The sequence below is a fragment of the Pyxicephalus adspersus genome, chromosome 12 (assembly GCF_032062135.1).
Source record: "Pyxicephalus adspersus chromosome 12, UCB_Pads_2.0, whole genome shotgun sequence".
NCBI lineage: Eukaryota > Metazoa > Chordata > Amphibia > Anura > Pyxicephalidae > Pyxicephalus > Pyxicephalus adspersus.
The window spans coordinates 22719030-22743064 of NC_092869.1; the positions used below are offsets into that span (position 1 = coordinate 22719030).

Here is a 24035-nt window from a genome sequence, read left to right on the forward strand (position 1 = left end):
TTCACTGTTGCAGTTATTTGTGGTAAAAGCGTTTAGTGGCCTATTTCTGTAAAAAATAAAAATATATTCGTCGCTTTTAGGTGTGTTTTGAGTTATTTGGTCAGTTTGGCCCCGTGACTGCCCAAATAAGTGAAGCGTGCAATGATTCTAATAGCGACGACTGTCATCTGCATGTCATACTGACTCACAGTATTATTTCACTACCACAGCAGACTCCCTATGCGTGTTACTGCAAGGCACATTGTTCTACACCACTATCAAGGCTCTCTGCAGCCCGGAAATAGCCGTTTTTTAACGTGATTCGCCGAAAATATATTCGGATTGAAGCAAATCTTTTCGGAAAATTCGGCGAACCGGACAAATCGAATTTTCGAAAAATTTGCTCATCTCTAATCAGAATGATAACAGTTCCTTTTCCAGGCCTATGACATATAACACTGTTTTGGCAAATTGATATGTTTTATATGTGTATTTTGAGTGTTGGTGCCAGAAGGTTGTTTTATTTATGTTTTGTAGTCTGTATGTCTATATGTTATATGATTATGCCAATCAATGTGAGATTTTTCACTTCCCTCCCCTACCTTCCCCCTTTACTTGTTATTCTGTATGTTGTTTATATGATGTAAGCAAAAAATATTTTCCAGTAAATAAAATTAAAAAAAAAATGTATTATTTGCAATATGGTATGTATTTATATTAGCATTCACATATACTGTAGGTATACTATGGACTCTAAAAAACAGGGAACCTGACATTCCTTTAAACATTCACTCATGTAATCTTCCAGGTTCATGTGTTACCAGTAATTAATTCCCACAGGACAATGTTTGTGGGAATGTCAGATTCCCTGTTTTACAAATAGAGCCCAATCATTGATTGTTTATTCTTTTTAAATTGAGAAGCAAAGGTAGATGCAGAGGTGAATGTAGCTTATTGTCGAGCTTTATTAAGTAAACATGGGGAAATCTACTGAGAAGTGCATTGCATGCATGAGGAGGTAAGTATTATGAATGGTAACTAATGAACACATTAGCTTTCCACCAGTTATTAATATCCTATTGGTTGGCACTTGTTACAGAATTAACATGTTGTGTATAGTGGGGTTCCCAATAAATTTTCCCATGTCTACTTAAGTACAATAGAGTACAATCAACCAAATTTATTTGCGTTTGTCAGTTTGCAAAAAAAAAATAAAATAAAGAAGCCCATTCTTTAATAATTTTCACTGTTCAAATTGTTAATACATTTTTTACATTTCATTTTTTTTCTTTACAGGCAGCGACCCGCCCTGGGAGAATGTCTTGCAGCTCTTGCTGGAGCTATTCCTGTGGCTTTTCTTGAGCCATCTCTAAACCACAACAATCCACTCTCAGTTTTCAATACGAAATCACCTCGGGAGAGAGCCAGTAAGTATCATTTGCCTGTGCGCTTTGTATGATCATTCATTATATCTATTAGTAGGTGGCATGGTATTTTTCATACTTAAATTTAAATAAAAAATATGTCCAGGCTATAGTCAGATCACATACATATGATATGTACATGTGTTTCTACACACTCCTCATACCCCAGATATTATTGATACTGGGTAATCCCACAAATTTCACTCAATCTCCTACCAGGGCTGCCAGCTGCAGTCTGCGCTGGGGGATAATAAAAAGTCCTTGCTGTTAGCATATTCCCCCTTCCGGTTCTGCCCCATCTCAGCATTTGTGTGGTGTCTCACCTGTACAGTGCAGCACCACTCTACTGATAGCTCCCAACACATAGGAAAACTAAAACAGCCTGGGGAAAAGATGTAAGGAATACATGGCAGAAAGTAAATCCTGCCATGCAGCCATTTTTCATGAAGGACTTCTGCCTTTTTTAAGTTGTTATAATTTTAAAATGGACCTATCACTAAATTTTTTACTTTACAAAAAAGGACAGACAACCCTTGGGTGTTTAAAACCCTTTAAAAAAAATGAAGCCCCTCCCCCTCGGTTTCAATTGCCACAGTGATAAAGACTGAATGTGAGCACAGAGCGTGAGATTGGCATTACCCTTACCCCCATTGAAGAAAAAGTTCTACCTTGAACATGCACAAAAGAAGCTGCTAGAAGCCTCCTGTGATGAGTGAGTATCCCACGTGGCTTCTGGCAGCTCCTTTTGTGCATACCTGAGGTCAAGCTTTTTCTTTAATAGGGGTGGGGGTAATGCCAATCTCACGCATGGGCAGTGAGATCGGCACTCTTTTTTTCCCATTTACAGCAGGCTATGTCACCTGATCTTGCACCCATTTAGAGATTGAGTGACGTAGCCAGAAGCTGAAAGAAGAAATCATTGATACCCGGATGGGGCAGTGCAGGACCCAATCTAAAAAAGCTTAAAAGGGATTGAGGGATCTGCAGAAGTAAAAGTGAGTACCTAGTGGTCATGATGCCCTAGTCCACAGCCTGGGTAGAATAGTAAGAAATCTTGCCCTGCATGCAGTAATTTATCTCTTTATTTTTTTTTAATAATAATACTAGGGTCTGACTGGTGAAAATTGTAGGTTTATTTTACTGACATCTTTTAAGGAGGAAATAAAGGAGCTGTTTGAATATGACCTAATTTGGCAATTGACCTGTTGACCTTGCAGAAATGTAGTGTATACATGAATGAAAATAGCTAGGGAAGCACAGCGCTGCCAGAGGCCAAACATTGGATGCATGTGCATGTGTACATGTGTCTGTGTCATGCTGCTTAACTCAAAAGTGAAAGTCTGTTAGCACAAAAACATCTCCAAAATACCCCCCCTTCCCCAAGCACAATAACTTTTCAAACCCAGCACAATCCAGCCACTACAATACCACCAGCATTGGTGTTTCACATTTTCACACAAGCTGTGCATTTCCTTTATTTTGGACCACGGCACTACAGAATCTTCACATTTCCTCTCCAGGTTCTGCTTCATGAAGTCATGCATTAAAGAGGCAGAGCTTCTTTCTCATGATTGGTGGCTTGATTGGCCTGGCTTCCTTTTTTTGTATGACCAAATGGTTTCCACCAATAAAAAGGACAGTCAGCAGCCCTTGTATCTTTTGATACCACAGAATCTGAATCAGAATTATGGTAAATAAAAAGAATAGAATTTGTGTAAAAAATACCATAGAAACATATGTTCTCAGTTGAATATAGCTAATGGGTTGCCTGAACTCAAACCAATTGATATATACTGCCAACATCCCTAAATTCTTGAGTACATAGAAAGGTAGGTATATTTGTGGGACTTTAAAGGCAGTTCAGTACATGTCACAAAATGGGCTCAAATATTAAAAAAAATGGAAATTCCATAAAAATGCTCAGTATATAGCACCAAACAATTGTGTATATCATTGAGATGTTGTAAAAGATTCAGATAATCCAACACATTTCACAGAATTCATCTGCTTCATCAGGGATTATACAAGACCTTAACAGATGGAATGCACAGGGGTGTAAAACCACAGTATAAAGTATCGAGTGTGACTAAGCCTGGCATGGGATGCAGTCATGGGGAACAGGAGGACCCCCTCCAGCAGCAAGAGAGAGAGACTCAAACCAGAACCAATGGATCCACTAAATATACATTTTGTTTTTCTGTGTCAGGTATAATCTCATTGGGTACTGAGTAATAATCAGCAGATTGGGTGAAAGGTCCAAAATGAGATTCTGTTCCTCAGCTGCAGCAGATGGGACTAACAGGGACACAATTACAATCTAATACAACATCTCAATGATATAAACAATTGTTTGATGCTATGTACGGAGCATTTTTATGGAATTTTTATCCATTCTTTTTATGGCTTGTGTTTAATAAAACATTTTTTTTTTTATATTTGAGCCTATTTTGTGACATGTACTGAACTGCCTTTAAAGTCCCACAAATATACCTACCTTTCTATGTACACATGTTTATGTTCAAGTTGCTTATTAATGTGTCAACAGCTGGTGCATTTTTTCTGACAAAAAGTAATAATAAATATTTTTGTTTTTAGTTTTAGGTATGCCAGATACAGTGGAAGATATGTGTCCAGAAATGCCACACCTAGAGGGTCTTATGAAGGAAATTAATGACTTGGCCGAATCTGGAGCTAGGTACACAGAGATGCCACATGTCATTGAGGTCATTCTTCCAATGCTATGCAACTATCTTTCCTATTGGTGGGAAAGAGGCACTGAAAATGTGCCAGAAAATGCTAGGCCATGCTGTACTCAGGTGACTTCAGAACATCTTAGTGTCATATTGGGCAACATCCTGAAAATAATTAACAACAATCTGGGAATAGATGAAGCGTCTTGGATGAAAAGAATTGCAGGTAATCCTTCTACTGATCATGTGTGGATTTACATCACAAGTAATGTCCAGAATTTCCAGACAGCAGAACTGAAAACCTTTCAAAGAAAGTATTAAAGGAATTATGTGTAAACCACTTGACATCTATCATGTCCTGACAGCCCTCTTGCTTTATGTAACAGATTTACATTACTCTGGCAAACGAAATAGAAAAACAAACAAAAAATAGACTGAGCATTTTGTCTAAACAGTAACAGTTCTGTATCCTCCTTCTGGTTCTACTGTCACTTCAAAACTTGATTGATCCAGACGAAGAAAACAGATTCTTGTTATTTCCTTGTTGTACATGTCATTTTTTTTATAAGATCATTAAAAGTGAAAAAATGATATTACATGTTGGATAGTTGCATATGTTTGATAAAGTTGTCCATATGCAGTTGGCTGTTTATTTGGATTATCATCGACAGATACAGGATAAAAGTAATGTTCACTTCTGTTGCTGACAATGGAAATTTTTGTAAAGCTTTAATTCTTTCTTGTTGTGCAGAAACTACTGGATATTCTTTTAGAGCAGGGAAGGATTAAAACCCCTATTGCCCGCAACCCACTAGGGAGATTTCCCCATTTTATTCCCCGTCTTTCAGTTTTACTGTTTTGAAAACTCAGAAAATAAAGTTGTAATTTTATTAGGAGATCAGATGTGCATTAACCCCCCTAGCGGTAATTCCAAGTGTGACTTGGGGTGGATTTTACCTGCAAAAAGTGGTAATCCCGAGTCACACTTAGGGTTGCTTAAAACTTAAAAAAAAAAAAACTTACCTTGCTCCGTCAGCGTCCTCCGGAATCCCGCTGGTCCCTGCATGTCCTGGGGTCACGTCCTGCTCCTCTGATCTCTAGCCGCGAACTGCAGAGATGATCTCCGAGGTTTCCCGCAGACATTGATGCATGCATCGGTGCGGGTGGGAGGATCAGCTGGAATTTTAAATAATTTTGTATTGGATTCAATACAAAATGGCTGTATTGTTCCAATACAAAGAAATTTTCATATAATATATGTATATACCTTTATTATATATATATTTTACATGCTTCTGTACAGTTATATTATGTTTCACTTTCTTTTTTTTTTTTTTAAACAGATATTTGTGTTTTTTTATTCAAAGATTATTATTACATTTATTAAATATTAGACCTATTTTGGTGAGTTATACCTTAGAATCATAGCCTACAATGTAAAATAAATTTCCAAGCAAAAAAAATGTAACACTTTTTGCATGGAAATACGGACAGAATTAGAACTCAAGGGGAGTTAAAGATGCCATCATTACTTTGTTAAACTGTCATTTGGGTGAAACATATTTATTTGGAGTTTTTGATTTTCAACTTATTTTTTTATGCAATTGAAACCCCCACTATAAACGTTTGTTCTTATGCTGTTATCCATACTCTTGATGTTTGTTTGCAGTCTATGCTCAGCCGATAATCAGCAAAGCTCAACCGGATCTCTTAAAGAGCCATTTTATTCCCACACTGGAGAAACTGAAGAAAAAAGCAATAAAGATTGTGCAGGAAGAGGAGCAGCTGAAAGCAGACAGCAAGTCTGACACTCAGGAAGCAGAGTTACTTATTCTGGATGAGTTTGCAGTTTTATGTAGAGATCTTTATGCTTTCTATCCTATGCTGATCCGATATGTAGACAACAACAGGTACAATGGAGCAGCAACCACAGTCTTCTGTGTTTTATATATATATATATATATATATATATATATATATATGTAGATTGTAAGATTACAAGACTGAAAAAAATAATTGTCATCTTTTTCATGCAATTTAGGTCAAACTGGCTCAAAAAACCAGATGCTGATTCTGATGATCTGTTTAGAATGGTGGCTGAAGTTTTCATTCTTTGGTGCAAATCACATGTAAGGAATGTTTCTTTATACCACTCATGGCTTTCCTTGTATATGTATAGTTTTAGACATTAAGTGGCTGCTAAAGTCTGTTAAATGGCTGATCATATGGCTTGTTTATGTATTGGTTTACTTATTAACTCTCTCAACAGGACAAAGTTTACTAAAAACTAACCCTTGAATAGATGAGAAGTGAAATGTGACGCCCATCGTTATAAAGATTGGCAATATTTGTAGAATGTAAAATCATGACTAAGGGATCATATTACGATGTAATAAGGTAGATGAATCCAATCAGTAATAGTATTTAGTATTTTAATTTCATTTTAAGAGCATGTGAATGAGCTTGAACCTTAAAATGCTTACATAGTTCAGATATAAACAAAAACTCTTTCTGACTGGATAAAGCTTTCCTAAACTGTGGATATACTATTATAGGAGAACATAGGTGATCCAACAAATGTGGGATGGATCTGGTGCAGGATTAAAAACATGATTTTAAGAAAACCATTCCAGGTTTGCTGGATCCACCAGGTTCTCCCACTAAAGTCTTCTTCAGTCTTTGAAAGCTTTAATAATTTAGGCCCAACGTGTATCACATTTTACTTCTAATTTATTGGACATACCAACAATATTTCTCCTCTTGCTCTTAGTAGACTAGCCTTCTATTATACATTTATCAAACTATGTTGTCTGTTCCAACAGCTTGTTGTTTTTTCGTAAAATTAAACTGCTCCATATTTCAGTGTAGCGATGAAGTGCATTATATTTTTTAAATCTCAACAGATTTGCTGAGGTCATATTTGGTCGTGTTTTACTACTTGATCCTATCCTGCACATGGGAGTCACTCAAAAATGGGATTTACTGGTGATTTAAAAATGTTAATAGTGCACATATGTGATTTTTTTCTAACATAACCTCCTTTTTTTCTGTTACAATTTAGAATTTTAAAAGAGAAGAACAGAATTTTGTGATTCAAAATGAGATTAATAATCTGGCATTCCTAACTGGAAACAATAAGAGTAAAATGTCTAAAGTAAGTCTGCTTGAAAATGTGTGCCATGTGGCCATTTGAACTATGTTTCATTAGCTAAACACTTTGGTTAGTGGATTTACATTTAGTTATGTCCTTTTACATTTTTCTTGTAAATATGTTTTAAGAGACAGTATTATCCAAGCACAAAATACATTTTCTGCTTTTGGACTTCTGCAGAGCAGTGGATGATAACATTTAGACAACCCCAGATATTCTGCAATCTAAAGGGTCTGTTTATAAATGTGTTCCTCCCTGATTTATGCTATTCTAACCCAAGATTCAATTTGGGAAATGTTGTTAATTAGTCTATAGAGGGGTTTCTGAAAACAAGGAAGACCTCTTCCAGTTGATTAAAATAGAACAAGAGAATAACAAAGAAATTAAAAGCTAAATTACAAATTAGACAACATAAAGTCTTTGCTAAAACATTCTAGTTACTATTTAGTCTGCTTTGTGTAAGCTCAATTATTCTAGAAGGTTTACAATTTGGTAAGTATGGTAAGCCATTTTCCTTTATCCTGGATAGAAGCTATCTGGGTTAATTTTCTTGTATAGGGTTCCATTCAAATGTTTTTTTTTACAACTAGACTCTTGAAAAAAGTTTTAGTATTGATTGGTATTTATTACATTTGCGTTAAAATGTACTTGTAAATTGATTAATCATCTCACAGATACTTAAGGAAATATGTGGTTCATTTTCCATCTGTTATACTTACTTGTCTCCTGCATTTTTCTTTCACACAGCCCATACAAGTGAAGGTACAGCATGCATGACCTGTTTATGTATTAGCTAGCCTGGCTCCATTCATTCATATGTTCAATCAGTGTTAGCAGTGGCGTCACCAAGGGCAGACACACATCATTCCGTTTAGATTCGGTGATTGTTTTGTGTAGGGTCACATATTTACTTTTTCGTCATTTCATAAAAGTTTCCTAAATCGGTTACAATATATTTTGTTGACTATAGTAAGCACAGTTGACTTTTACAAAGACAGAAGTTAACCTAAGCAACTTAGTGAATATACCCAGTACATATTAAATAGTGTAACCCGTATTACAAACTTCCTATTGTGCAAAGTACAAATCTTTTGACTTATTAACCAAAGGCAAGGATACCCAGAGTTTTCAATTCAAGTCACTTCTAGAAAAAATGATGACAGAGCCCATTGCTTTATAATCTCAGCATAAAAGGCCATGAAAAATGCCCTGATCCTTTCAGATATTTAGCATTTTTGGTGATGATTCTCTTGTTTGAAGACTATTATAGGTAAAAAAAACAGCATAGGCTAGGGCCTAGACCATTAACATTTTAGTAGGGTAATAGAGTATGTTATTTCTTTTGCAAAATTACAATATTGTTTTAATACATTGTTGCTTCTTCAGATGGGAAACGCAACTGTGCAACCACAAATTCCATACTCTATTGTTGTATGTAGAGTTAGAGTAAACCCTTCCCTGGTTGCAGGAATGAAAAGTTCCCATTTGCCCTTAGTCTAAAATGTGTTTTGAATTGTTGAAAGTTTCTGAGAAACTTATTGGCTCATTAGATATTTTTTTTCTATTTAGCTTTGAAGGTGCCTGTGCACAAATTAAATGTGCAAACACCTTTATAATGTATTACCTTGCACTCTTCCATAGTACACACACTGTGTGACGTTTTGTTGTAAAAACAAAGCATTATCTTTAGCTCATGCATCATAAAATACTCTTGTGACGCCACTCTTGTTTTTTTTTACGTAGTTTGTCATCTAATTGGGTATAGTTAATGTGTTTCCCTATATTAGTGCGTTTCATAGATCACCTTTGCAGAAACCTGTTTTAAAGGCACAAATGCAAGCAAAGCTTTGATGCCCAGCAAGCCATTTTTTTCATACACATGTAGTTTAGTGATTTTTTTCTTACAAGAGATACACTGCCTGAAATTCATTCAACATGAAGTGTGTTCCTGAAACCATATCAAACATGGAAATGTAGACATGGCTATACATTCTGATGCAAGTTTAAATAGATGGAAGAGAAGGTATCAGAAATCAGCTATGCCTAACATATTTTATCATTGTCAAGTCAGCTTTGAGAAGATAACACAGGCAGCCATGCTTGAAACAACAGTACACAAGGGCAGCCATGCTTTAAACAAGGGTACACAAGGGCAGCCAGGCTTTAAGCAGCTTTAGAAAGGCAAGCACTATCTAGAGATGTTGCTGTCTGTAACAGTGCACAAGAGGGCAGCCATTACTAGATCAGTGCTAAAGGTTATTATTATTATTATTATTATTATTATTAATAAACAGGATTTATATAGCGCCAACATATTACGCAGCGCTGTACAATAAATAGGGATTGCAAATGACAGACTAATACAGACAGTGATACAGGAGGAGAGGACCCTGCCCCGAAGAGCTTACAATCTTGAGGCACTTTCATAGGATCAGCCATGTCTGAAAAGGTACAATGTCAATCCTGATTCTAAATTTAAATATGACATTAATGGCTGCACAAGATAGTCAACACTAATCTATCTCTACATAGCTGTATTTATTTCCCTTTGAAAAAATCTAAAATTGTTTGAAATAGAGCATATGCAGTAATTTGTCAATTTTTAATTTGCCTTTGAAATCAGCCCAAGGGGTTTTGTAGGTGGCCTTAATATGCTTTTAGACTCTTTTTACAGATTCCTTAGTACATGTTTGTTCACTGACCCTTTTAGTGACTCAAAACATTTCTTTATACAGGCCCTTATCTCTACAAATACTGATTGGTTGTTTGCTATGTTATACATTATTTAATGAAAACATTACCACTTGATTTGCAGCAAAAATCACAATATACGATTTGCTACACGCTTGCGTAGCTCAGAGCTTTGACTTGCGGTCTTAAAGCATTAGTCCCTCTGTTTTTTTGGCAACTTCAAACTCTTTGAATTTTTATGCAGGTACAATATTTTCATTTTTTATTATACTGCTTTTGCTATCTTTTTTATAACAAAAAACAATCAACACATTTTCTTTGTAAATGAATTACAACTGGGTTGGTTGGTTCATGTTTTAGCATTTTTTCGTTTCCCATTGTTTTATTACAGAGGGGCTGCTGTTCTAGGACTACTTATTTGATGTGCCTTGTTTCATGATTATTTGAAGTACAATATGTTTCACCTGATGTCAAACTTGTGGTTCCATCTAGTCTATAGTCTATATTCTGTATTGTCTATTGTGTATTACAAGTGGTGGCAATGTCATTGCAGGCTTTGTTTTTCTCTATTTGTAAACTCTATCATCATTGTCAATAAGTAAATTATAAGGAATAAATTAGGTAGTTAGGGAATCTGAAAATAAAATGCATTTACTGACAAATTAAACAGATATATCACAATGTGCTTATTGGCTTTTATAAATGAGTGATCTCCTTTTAATTTATGTTGGGTTGTTCAATATTCTGCTTGCCGCAGTAATGTTGCATCCTTGGACTGGAATGTGCTCTTGGGGAATGGGGGGGGGGGCTTTTGTTTTTTTTTAAAAGGAATCAACAATGACATCACATAAATAATTGGTAAGTACAGAGTACACCCAGGTGCTGGTTGACAGAAAGTCAGTATAATTTACTTCTTCTACAAGGTATCTTCCAGGGACAACCTTCTTATAAAGAGGGAATTTCCTCTAAGTTTATAGAGATTTCTTCTCACTTCCAAGAACCCCTCCAGAAAATTCAATGAAATCTCCCCAATGGGACAGAAATAGCAAAATAAATTGACAGAGATTTTGACTATTCTCTATGCTATCCATTGCTAAAAAAAGGGCACTGCAAACACCAAAGTTATAAGATAAACAACCACATGTATTCATCCAATGTGCTCTTCTAGATGTGGTACCTGGGGGGGCTGTAGGCAGGCATTGGCAAAACTGAACCCATTTTGAACACCTGAGCCTTCTTTTGTTCAAGAAGGCTTTCAGTTTAATGGTAAAGCAGCATATTGTTTTTAAATACACATATCAAGTTTTTATATACAGTATATATCAAGTTTTTATATACAGTATAACCAATTATCATGTTTGCCTCCTTTCCTCTTTTTTGTAAAGAAGATGATTTGTAGCCCAGGTAATAGCACCTTAAAACATTTTGTTTCTGTTTACATCATGATTTCCAGCACTAATTCCATACAGCAAAATAGGGTAAGTTCATATTGCAGCATAATACAAATTTATTCCAAACTATCTCATACTGAGGAAGAAATATGGCAACACACAGGATCTTTTTGTGTTCCTTTTATGTGTCCTACTTTTTACAGGTATTGGGCAACAATAAACAGTACGATTTACAGGGATGGGATGGCCTTTTTTTGCTGGAAATCATATGAGGTTATGCTAGGTGACCAAATTAAATGTGTGCTTAACAGAGTGCTTGAACAGAGCTTAATATTACCATGTGCACAATGCTGAGCATAATAGATACGCAAGACATGAACCATACATGACACCTGAATAGTTGTTACATCACTGTTATGATTACTGTAAATTCAACTAATGTGATATGCAGTTCAAATGTATAAAGGAGCATTTATGTTTATAATTAAAATAAAAAAAAAGCTTCAGCCACCTTGAAAATGTATTTCTGGCAGTACTATAATAAATGGTTCTCTCCACTGATACCCCCCACCGTCCTTGTGACTGTGCATAAAGAGACATTTTTCATGCTGAACAGTACAGCCCTGCTGTACTTCTGAGGCAGTGACAACAGCAGCTGTCAATTAGTAAAACAATCTGACATTTGTACTCCCCTTTCTCTGTTTGGCTAATCACTGGCCAGTAATGGAATATGGAAAGCTCTCTATGGAAAGCCAATGTACCAGCAGAACTGTATTGTTTGCCAGGAATACACTATGTCTCTTTCTTCATAAAGTACATACTGTGAAGTTGACAGTGGCTGGAGGGCACCAGTGGAGAAAATTATTTATTTTAGTGTTTGCCTTTTAAATGTAAGCTTTTCTCTGTATGAATTTGGACAAATATTCTTTTTATGCTGCCATTTTCAGCAACAAATGTTATTGGTAGGTAATTATACAAAATACAAATTAGGAATTTGTGGTAATAAACAGTACAGGGCAAAATACTGATTCCTGTGTAATTGTTTTGGGTGAGTAATTGTAATGTAGAAGACAATATTTAGAGGCCCTTTCGGTCCAAGCTAAACATACTGTGGTCTCTAACCATTCCTTAATGGTGTCACTATTCTAGTCTGGAGGGCAAGATCAGGAGAGGAAAAGAACGAAGCGCAGAGGAGACCTTTACTCTATACAAACATCCCTGATTGTTGCTGCTTTGAAGAAGATGCTACCCATTGGGTTGAACATGTGCACACCAGGGGATCAGGAACTCATTTCACTTGCAAAGAGTCGATATAGCCTTGTAAGTACGTCAGCATCATAAAAATTGCTGTTTTTCTAATATTCCTGGAATGGTGATCCTAGTATTTTGGCTGAGAAATGTGTGTAAGAAAAAAATGTGTATCCCTCTGCATTCATTTATACACAAATTATCTTTGTCCTGATTTGCTGATGACTGCAAATAAATGCTGTTATCATTTGGAATGTGCACAGCCTACAAATATCACATTTGCATTTCTATCTTTATGTTGGATTAGTCTGTAGTTAAATTCCTTTTGCATAAAGTGCACACACAGTTCTTCTGAATCTAGCCTTTCAGCAAAGATGGGAAAAGATTATACCCTTTGTGTTAGTTTGACAGCTACCTGTTTCATGATTGATGTCAATACAAACACAAGGAAAACTAGCAGATTCAAAAATTTGGTGCTGTCTGTACATTTTAATGTAAAAAAAGCCTTGACAAATGGTTATATGATCAGAATGTTTTTTTTTTCTGTGACAATAAAGTTAAAGCATTTAAGGACCCAGATACCAAATAGGATAGCTTGTTGACCTATAAAAATGTTTTGTTTTTATACCCCTGGGCCAACTGTACATCTGGAACCAATGATATAGTGAAGATGCATGCTAATACTAAAGTGTTGTGTATTACAAATTGCATACAGCAATTTTAGGTTTATTTGCCCTCATCACTGTAGTATAAAGAAACCATGACTTATATGGATTGGGGCTTGGAGACCAACAGCAAGTTATAATCAAACTGGTTATGCTAAGTTAACAACAAAATGTGACAGTGGAGACTGGCCCAGAAGGATCCATACCTTATATATTACCCCAAACAAAATAAAGATAAAAAGGTAATAAATAGTACTCACAGTTTTCAGGTTGCCACTGTCAAGTAACCACTCTAAATGCTTTGTGGGTGAAGACATTCAGACCATCCCCCTGATGTGTGAGATGCATCCAGTATGATTGCATTCTCTTACCCTTCTGATTGTGTGAGGGAAGGACAACGTAAGGGTTTATGACTCCCAAAAAATAAGAACTATACTAATTCAACCTGAGAAAGAACAGAAAAAGTTGAGAGCCTTTTAAATTTAAAAGTTCGCCAAAAATCTCTATAAGGTAGAACTTACCTGAACAAAAGCTACTCTTTATAAGACAGGAATACAATACCAAATAAAATATATAAATAAAACAAATATCAATACAGTCTATATGCTCTTTTATTCCTATCTTGTAAAGAGTTACTGTTGTTAAAAAGTGTTTATCTCGCTAAAGATAAGGAAAATCCTAAAATTGAAAATTTACACAGGAACTTATAATGGTTAACTCATGTGCCAGTGGCAACTGTCAACATTTATTTCCCTTCACTTCCCTTCATCATTACAAAAAGAAGGGGTGAATCTCCCCAGCAGGGACACAGAACACAAAATCCGGAGAGATACGTTAACCTTTTCCCATTCTATGTCAAGCTAGAAAGAAAAGTCTTGATGGAAGTTCTGTTTAAATTACGCATATAGTGTGTGTATAGTGTAGTAGGCCAAGCATACTAGTACCATGGACAGCTCCTAAAATCACTTCCCTTACTACAGTTTATCCTTTTTTGTTTTGCTTCTGATGAAGTACTGACAGAACAGGAGAACACTAGTTTCTGTATAGCCTTCAACAAATACAACAAATGTAGTTCAACATGAAGAAAAGGGAGTGAATATATCAGTAAAGATGTCATAAAGCCACAAAAGCATTTAAACATTGTTTTCTGATGCTATACTCTTTACAGAAAGACACCGATGAAGAAGTAAAAGAACACTTACGTAACAACCTCCACCTGCAGGAGAAGGTAAGGTTCTAAACTCTATGTTTATGAAAAATCATTTATTTCAGGTTGTATTAAAAAATGAAACGTTATGCATTTGTAAAAATACATTCTCTTGCAGAAGGAGTTTATGCAATTAATGACAACTACTGGATTTCATAAATGTTGCCTAAATTTCATCATTTTGTTTTCTATATTAGCCAGTTGGGCATTGGTGTATGCTATCATGTCTGTCAGCATTTACCAGGGCTCAACTTGAAAGAGCAGGAGAAATGATTAAGCATTGTAATCATTCATTTACATGATTATTTTTTTAAACAGCAATTCTGCGACCTGTAGCACACAGTAATGGAGGGCTGCTCGGTTTACCAGCTCCTTTTTGAAATGCCTTTTTGACACACACCTGGGCCCAATTATTTTGCTGTTCCATGCTGGCATTGTACAAATTATCCTTGATTTCCTTCATTTACAGCTAATTGATGTTAGCAAATTTGTATTTAAGACAAGCTTCTGTGCTACCCAGTCTCCATTTGTCCTCCACATATTAAACACTATACTTGTCTTTCTCTTGCTGCCAGTCGGAAGACCCTGCAGTGAAATGGCAGCTGAATCTATACAAGGATATTCTAAAAAGTGAGGAGACGGATCCTGAAAAAGCTATAGAGCGTGTTCAAAAAATATCAGCTGCTGTCTTCCATCTTGAACAGGTAAAGATAAAAAACTTTTGAGGGCCTCCCTTAGTCAAACAATGCCATCTGTATTATTTACAATTTCAAAAACAGACTCCATGTATTTTAAAATGCATTATACCACTAATACTAGAGTTTCCATGTCAGTCACTATCTCTTTGTTGGAAATGCTTAATGTAAATTTAATTGACATTCTTTGCACTGTCTTCAGGGAATTTCTTTTTTTTATTCCCCATTTTAATGACACTGACTTCTTATCTTCATACATTGACCACAGGTGGAGCAGCCCTTGAGATCTAAAAAAGCTGTCTGGCACAAGCTCCTGTCAAAGCAGAGGAAGCGAGCTGTTGTGGCCTGTTTTCGTATGGCTCCCTTATACAATCTGCCAAGGTTAGGCTCAAGAGATGTGTCCTATTTCTTTCATTGTCATTATTGTTGAGCCTGAAGCTACTAGGGGCTCTGAATGTCCTTTATGTGAGTGATCTTTGCAGCAGAATAACCCAAAATGCAGCTCTGTGCTTTATTCCTATGCTGTGTTGCATTGACATTGCAATTTGCATTGTTGTGAACTTGTTCTTTGCCTAAAGCTATCATTTCCCTCATGTTTACATCATGAGTGATTTGTAAACATGCTAGATGACTGTTAGGTTGAGCAATAAAATATTTAATTGGGTTCCCAGTCAACATAATTATATTAGTCCTCAGGTAACATCTATTAGTGCAATGTCATAAACTGTTATGAAAAGTTTCTTAACAGTACTCTATAAGGGCTCTCTCTTGTACTGGTATAAACGGATATCAAGTTTCACACAGCTTTGCCACTCTGTTATTATGTTAAAGAATATGTGCAAGTAAATTCAATCAATATCAAAATTTTAACTTTGATAATATTTAGGCAAGCATTTAGACTTTGTGCACTACTATATGTTCTTAATGTATTAGTTGACAGTTTCCTAGCTAGTTGATAATGACGGGCAAAGAAGGGAATACACTCAGTATGTGGCAATGGCTAGAGTTTTCCAACAAAGCTTAACATGCATACATTGGATATATGCATGAAAGGTATACATGAATCTATGCATAAGGTATGCATGCGTCATGTATGCCAAGTTATGAATTCATGCATAAATTGAGTTGCACATGCATATAGAAGGCACGGATTAGTATGTCACAAAAAGCTATATTAGGATTTTAAGCATGTTGTTCTTATTAGCTGGTTGTCTGTACTCTTTTGCAGACTGTGCAAATAATGTAATCCTAATACTTTAGTATACGCAAAAAATATTTTTTTTATACTTGTTTTAATGGTAAGGTGTGACCTGAACTAACCTTATTAGCTTATATCTGGGGCTACTAAATGGTAAGGCAAGTTAGGTGGTCACCTCAAGGCTTCTCTACTGTAACCCCCAGACCTCATAGCTGACACTGTCATATGTAGCCTCTGCAGTGCTTGTGCCCCCCACTCTCCAACCTAAATCTGTGTTCAGTTGACAGTCAGCAGTGGTAGCTTCTCTGCTGAACAAGAACAACAATGGTGGTGCTGAGTATTCTTGAAGTTAAAGCCATTAAAATGGTACACGTGGAGAAAATCAGATTGGCCACATCCATAGTAGTAGTGAACGCCACTGACACACTACTCCACCAAAGCCTTGAGCCTTGGCTCAGGGGAGAATTATGGGGCCATGAATGGTAAACATATGATTAATAATTTTTGTATATACTGCTGGGCGGGGGGTTATTGCTATAAGATATCACTTGATAAGTTATAATGCTTTATCCTGCAGCAATAACCCCTAGTTGTTTTTTTTCCCCTAGACTTATTATTGCTGGCAGGAGCTTATTGCTTGCTAGCCTTGGTTGGGGGGTTGTAAACGGCCCTTATATTTGCTGGGAATCATTACTGGGGCTTAACACAATGACCTTACAGTTTATCTGTCACATTCATGTTGTATCTACGCCCACTTATTAAATTAGTTGTTATGCTGAAGCAAATTGTTTTACCTAGGTTTAGATAAAATGTTGCTCCTATCTGTTACTTTGCAGTGACTTTTTGCTGGAACCACTGCCTAGCCCAGTCTCTAATAGCAAAATTTTTTAAATATACCTAATCAAACTATTCATTAGTGAAATATACTATTCATCAGTGTAAATATTGTGAACACAATTTAGCTTTGTGAATAATTTGAATCTGCAGAGAAGAGAAGCTTAGTTATTAATATATTATGGCAGCATTGTCTAAGAGTTTTGAAATTATTGCTACATTAGAAATGTGTCTAGACTTTAACATCATCCCTAAACCTTGACTTCTAAACTGTAAATTGCAGCATATTTACCATCATTTTCTTTACTGAGACCAAAGTAGTTAGGCTATTTAGTTCAGTAAAGGTACATTTTTAGGTGCATTCTGTTAGCTAGTATTGCTAAAAATCACAAGAAAGATCTCCAAACTAGACAAAACCGTACAGCATACTCGCAGTCCTTCTAAATCAGTATAGGTAAATCCCCTGCCAAAGTTGTCCTTGGCAGTGACTGTCTGGCCTGTCTTGGTTAGATCAGTGCTACATGATATGCATGTGCAATGCTGTTTACGCATTAATTGCACCCAAACGTAATTACCTTCTGTTTGTTTTTTTGCATCAGAAAATTCTTATCCTCTTTAACTAAAGGATAAGAATGTAGTTTGATTCAAATCATAATCAATGCCAATTTTACTTCTATTTTTTGTTTTGTTTTGTTTTGTTTTACGTCTTTTTAAGAAAGTCATTTAATATTTGTGAACTTTTCCTGTGTTGCTGGCGCTTGAATAAAAACCTATATGCTTTTCTTCAGACACAAAATTAACAATTTCTTCCTGAGCTCCTACCAACGTATATGGCTGGAAAAAGTACATGAGAACTCAGACTATGACAGTCTAATACTCGTGTTAACGGTAATGTAACTTGTGGCTACACCTCTCCTTGTGCACACAAGTACTCCACCCCAGCCATGATGTGATGTTTTCATTGGCTTGTGCAATTTTGCCAAGAGATTCTGATTGGTCAGATTTTCAAGGTTTATAATTAAATGATTCCAAACACCAACTCCACTAGTTGAGGATAGATTTTTGAAAAGTTATTGCCAACATACTTTCTACTTACACCTGCAACATGCAATCACTGTTGCAGATGTTCATGTAGCATTATTGTTTTTCATAAGCAGCAAATTTCTCTCTAAACTATATATATAAAATATATATATATATATATATATATATATATATATATATATATATACAAAAATGGTAGAACCTGAACTACCAGTATATCTCTTTAATCTGAAATTTGCTGACCAATCAGGAGCTTCTAAATTGTACAAGATTCCAAACCCTACTAATCATGGATCACCTGAACATTTTAATTTCTTTTTATTTTGTTCTTTTGTACCCCTCTTGATCCCACTTTCACCCCCTGCCAGGCACCGTTCTATTAACCTCTTACTCCATGGTTATCAGAAACTTTGGATAGAAACGGAGGAAAATTCCTTTGAGGAGACACTAATTCAGGATTTGGCTGTAAGTACTGGATTAGCTGAAGTTTGGCTCAGACCACAAAGAGATAATTAGTAAATATGTATTGCTTCTAATCAGTTACATCTTAAAAGGAAGTTTGCTTCATTCACAGCTTTTAAACATAGCCCAACATGTACCTAATCACACATTGTTCACTTGTCTTCTGGTTAATAGGTCCTCCACCATGATTAATAGGTCTAATTAGTATAGTTAAGCATGGCTCTTCAGGTGAAAAATCTGAACATCAACACAGTGTAGAAAGTTTACTGACTTCCCCAGTAATAATTATTAATTTAACTTGCTCTGAACTACAAAAGTACTAATTAGACCACTTATGAATAATTACTCATTTTTGTGTTCAGAAGTATGGGTACATCTTTTCCATTTATATTCAGATAAGTGTTTATTATTTTAACATTTGGAATGTTTAAATGGTTCCTGCTGTGTGATTTACTGAATAATACCCACCTAAATTCTCATGTTTTCATATATACATAATATACATATTATGTTTTGTACTTGGTTGACAACTTATTTCCTCTCCATTCCTCAAAACAGCTAATCTTAACCCTAGCTAGCTCTGGTAGCAAGTGATTACCCAGTTCTAGATCCCCTGGCAGTAAGTCCATACTTCCTGAATAATTGGGGAGGTCGCCCTGGTTAGCAGTGAAAAACCAATTAGGGGTTATAACATTCTCAAAGCTATTCAAAACAGAAAAAAAAGTTTTAGTTGTACATTTAACTTTAACACTATGACTGTTCCAAACTTAGTAACTTAGGTTTTCACCTTTTCATTTCCACAGTTTCTAGGTATGCTGTCATCATAATCAAATCATTTTAACACAACATATTTATGATTTATTTGATTTTTTTTATTGTGTCATTCATACTAGACATGAAGAAAAATTGTTGAAATGACAATACAAATGTGCTAAGGCAAATGATTTGTGGAAAACTGCCAATGAAAAATGATTTAAAGAATAGAACTATATATATGTTACATATATACCACATATATGTTCAGCTTTTTTTAAATGTAATCATTTGCTGCAAACCTAACAGAAAACATGGCACCATATGTAGAGTAGAAAAATCTGTTTTTCTCCTGTTTGCACTTTACTATCTTGAAATAGAACCTTGTATAGCTCACATTCTTTAGATCCCCATCTACAAAGGTGCATTACATGGTTTATTTGGACTTCTCTACAAGTAGTAGGATTTTACCCAACAATGAGTTGTGATATACCCAACAATTTATGGGTAAATATATGTTTATAAGGTTTTGCATTGAAAATACAGTACAAAATATCGTGATGATACAAAGTGGAGGTAAATACAAACAAAGGCTCATAGTATAATGGCCAAGAATAAAGAAACAATACATAAGACAATATGTATGTTGAAACATAACAGTATTGCCAAGACATGTAGAACATCTGTTACATTGTCAGCATGCTTATGTCATAAAAAAAATAAAGAAAAATAACATAGCAAGCAGAACCCCAGTGTAAGCCTGACTCTTTTTAATGGGGGTATACAAAAAAGTCCATATCCAACCAAAACTTTTTTTTGGATCGAGCAGGGAAGATGTAGGATATATTTGGTTTTAGTGAAATTGGATGTACAGTCTGGATTGGGTTTTACTTTTGTTTTTTGTTTTTTCATGTATAAACTGCCTGGGGACATTGACATGAATTTGTAGCTTATTTGTATCTACATGCCTGTATAAGGCTCAGTATAATATACAACTCTGCCTTGCTCTCTGCATTTAATTGTATTGCAGCTGCAAAGTAGAATTTGATTATGCATATACCCTTCTATTCCCAGTTGCTGTTAAATGAACTGTATCAGCAACCCACCTGATTTTATCTGTTTTTTTATACCTTTTGTGAAGTTGTTTTCCTATACTCAGGGACACTTTAACCTTCACAATACGAAAGACTCCCTATCAATACCTATTCAAACACAAACGCTGATATCTCAGGCATTCAATTAAATTAATTGTATTACAATGACACTGAGTATTTTTATAACTGCTAAAAAAATGTTGATGTAATTATTATGAAGTTAATCCCCTGTAATTACCTTCAAAGTCCTTCTGTTTGCATCCTCAAGGAATTGTCACTGGCTTATGTAGTATAAAAGTATGGAAAATCTACACATAAATGTTGTTTATTTCATTTGAATAATTCAACCTAACATTCATCCCACATTGGCATTAAAATAGAAAAAATACAAGAACTCAAGTATAGACCAAGGCACAAAGTGCAGTCACTGCTAACATTCAAAATAGTAATCAATAAAAATGTCAAAATAATAATAAAATAGTAAAATTTAAAGTAATTAAACTGACAGTGACAAAGGCTAGAAACTCAAATGATAGGGGCTAGTATGGCAGGTTACTGTGACCAGGGCTGTGTAAGAATTACATTGCCTGGGGTGAAAGTGACAACATAAAGAAGTAGTGTTTTTTTGTTGTGTTTTTTTTTTTTTTATAAATGAGGAAAAAAATTAATAAAAAACTGTGTGGGGTGGTCCCAATATTTTAAAAACAGCCAATGGGTCAGCGAGATTGTGTGGATGGATGATCATTAACAGGGTAGTATGAAGTTCGTCTCCTGTCGTTCATGGATGCGTCAGGACAGATCCGAACGACGTTGGACGCCTCTGTACACGTCAGCGTCTCATCTGAAACGAGCCCTTCGACTCGGTATCGGCTGAGAATCATCTGACGTGCGTACATAGCCTAAGGCTAGGGACATATATAAACTTGCAGTACATTTTGCTACTCTAATTATTACTATGCGTGTTTATTCTGAAACTTGATAAATGACCCTATCTAGATAATATTAGTTTTGCTTGAAAGAATATCTGATTCTAAAAAAATCCCTTGAAAAAAACTCATGTCTTAAAATATTAAAATTTTTCATGTAATAAAAATTTCTCACAGAATTTATTTCTGCTCCACATAATTTTGAGTACATAGAAAGGTAGGTGTATTTGTGGGACTTTAAAGGCAGTTCAGTACATGTCACAAAATAGCCTCAAATATAAAAAAAACAATCTTTTATTAAACACAAGCCATAAAATAATGGATGGAAATTCCATAAAAATGCTCCGTACAAAGCACCAAACAATTGTGTATATCATTGAGATGTTGTAATGGATTCTGATAATCCAACGCGTTTCGCAAAAATTATCTGCTTTATCAGGGATTATACAAAACCTCAATAGATGGAATGCACAAGGGTGTAAAACCACAGTATAAAGTATCGAGTGTGACTAAGACTGGCATGGGATGCAGTCGTGGGGAACAGGAGGACCCCCTCCAGCAGCAAGAGAGAAAGACGCTCAAACCGGAACCAATGGATCCACTTAATATACATTTTGTTTTTCTGTGTCAGATATAATCTCATTGGGTACGGAGTAATAATCAGCAGATTGGGTGAAACGAAGGTCCAAAATGAGTCTGTTCCTCAGCTGCAGCAGATGGGACTAACAGGTTGGTGTGACCCTGTTAGTCCTATCTGTGACAACCTATTAGCTATGCTCCACATAAACTATTTAAAACTATGATAAAACCAAGACTATGCATATCATTGCTGGACATTCATTTATGAATACCAAGCTGTGTGACTGTGACAAATAATCCATTGGTTTAATGCATATTGATTAATTTTCTATCTTAGAAATGCTAGACTTATAAGGTATAAAAGCCCATTCATTTTTTTCTTTTGCAATAGTGCACTACTAAAGTCTAAAACCTTGTACCACTGCTTTATGATTAGCGTCATGGAAGAAAAATGTCCTAAGACTTTCATTGGATTTGAAGGTCATTTAAAAACCAAATCCATGCAAACCAAAAAAAAACCTAATGCCCCTTTTTTTTTTTTTTTTAGCAAAACTGGGTTATAATTGAATTAACTAAACAACTAATATAGAACCATCAATGTGAAATTTAATGCATGCTTTTTAATAATTAAAAGCAAAACTCCACACAATTATGTGTTCATTAACCAGGTATTTTTTGGGCCTAGGCGCAAGGTCCCCCATGACTGGAGAATGTTATCAAACATTGAGCAAACAGTCCTATTTTGCAGCAGTATTGTTTAAGTAGGTATGAAAAAAAACTGGTGTGCTAGCATCCTAACAGTTCCTATTGCTTCATGTTCTTCAAGGCTGGTGAGGATACATTTTGATCAGTGAAACTGGGTGATACAGAAACACTGGAATGGATTTCTTAAAATCATTTTCAATTTGCTAGCAGTTGTTTTGAATCCTGGACCATATCCATTTCGGGTTTGTTGGATCACCCAGCTACACTGATGAAAGTGTATCCTCTCCAGCCATGGAGAGCTTTAATAAATCAGGTCCCTAAAGTCCAAGAAGTCTAATAGAGATAGTCTTCCTCCAACACATTTATTTCTTGAGCTCCTTAATTTAGGTGCTTTGCTAGCAAAACAGACAGTGTAAAACCAATCTTTTTTGCCCCAAAGCTCCTATTATTTTATTTAATATACATATTGTTCTTAATGGCACAGAAGCCAAGGAAATCAGGGGCATTCCTGCACCATGTTGCTACATGGTTTGCATGTTTTTCTGTCCTATTGTATCCCAGCAATGAATAGCACCATCTTTCTAAAAATAATGTATTTGATCATATCAGTAAAATTCAAAGTCTGTAAAGCTAACTATGTCTTCCCATTTGTTAAACATTACTTTTTAGTATTTCTGAATGAAAGGGAGCCTCATGACATCCTCATATTATTCACAAACTCCTGTGTTTAAAAGCTGTGAAAGATGCATCCTCTTGGAGCATTCAAACTGTGTCTACAGACTTAATATAACTGCTGCCATCTCTATTTCAATTTCATTTCTTTAGTACTTTTTCTGACCTGAATCTTTTTTCTTTTCTGTTTTCATATTTCTTTTTTTCAGCTCTGCCAGTATGACTGGTTTCTTGTATGTATTTTCAGCAGTTGGCTTTATCCCTGATTTGTCTTCACCTGAAAATGTAATAATAAGACGCCCAGAGCTGAAGCCAACTCAAATTTAAATACAGAATCCTTTCCTTTTCACCTTCTCATAACATGTTTTTGCCCTGATCATTGCCCATTCCTATTTACCCCCTACATAAACCTTTCCAGTGCACTCACTCCCCTGCATGTCCTGCATGCTCACAAAAACATACCAGTCCTTTATGGTATTAGAACAAAATGAAAACATTAAAGTTGGTTTAAATTCACCTTAAAATGATTTTATGTTTGTATTCAGGCTTTTTTTCAGCTGGATAGCCACATACTGCAAGTTTCAGCTCAAAATATTTCTTGTATATTTTTAAGAAGTCACATCTTAC

At 35.5% G+C, this 24035-nt stretch overlaps 1 protein-coding gene across 14 annotated transcripts in view; it reads left to right on the forward strand.

The window, feature by feature from the left end:
• The window catches only part of RYR3 (ryanodine receptor 3), a 300041-nt gene that overhangs the window by 197657 nt on the left and 78349 nt on the right, over window positions 1-24035 (forward strand). For 4 of the 14 annotated variants that reach the window (XM_072428468.1, XM_072428475.1, XM_072428472.1 and 1 more), the window contains 11 exons: window positions 1276-1406; window positions 3999-4319; window positions 5763-6003; window positions 6135-6222; window positions 7155-7247; window positions 7992-8006; window positions 12476-12646; window positions 14408-14467; window positions 15022-15150; window positions 15410-15522; window positions 17962-18061. In XM_072428468.1, the coding sequence (XP_072284569.1) occupies window positions 1276-1406; window positions 3999-4319; window positions 5763-6003; window positions 6135-6222; window positions 7155-7247; window positions 7992-8006; window positions 12476-12646; window positions 14408-14467; window positions 15022-15150; window positions 15410-15522; window positions 17962-18061 (1462 nt within the window). Of the gene's footprint in view, window positions 1-1275; window positions 1407-3998; window positions 4320-5762; window positions 6004-6134; window positions 6223-7154; window positions 7248-7991; window positions 8007-12475; window positions 12647-14407; window positions 14468-15021; window positions 15151-15409; window positions 15523-17961; window positions 18062-18585; window positions 18683-24035 lie in introns of all 14 variants that reach the window. The other 10 variants (XM_072428469.1, XM_072428474.1, XM_072428477.1 and 7 more) reach the window with 3 other exon arrangements.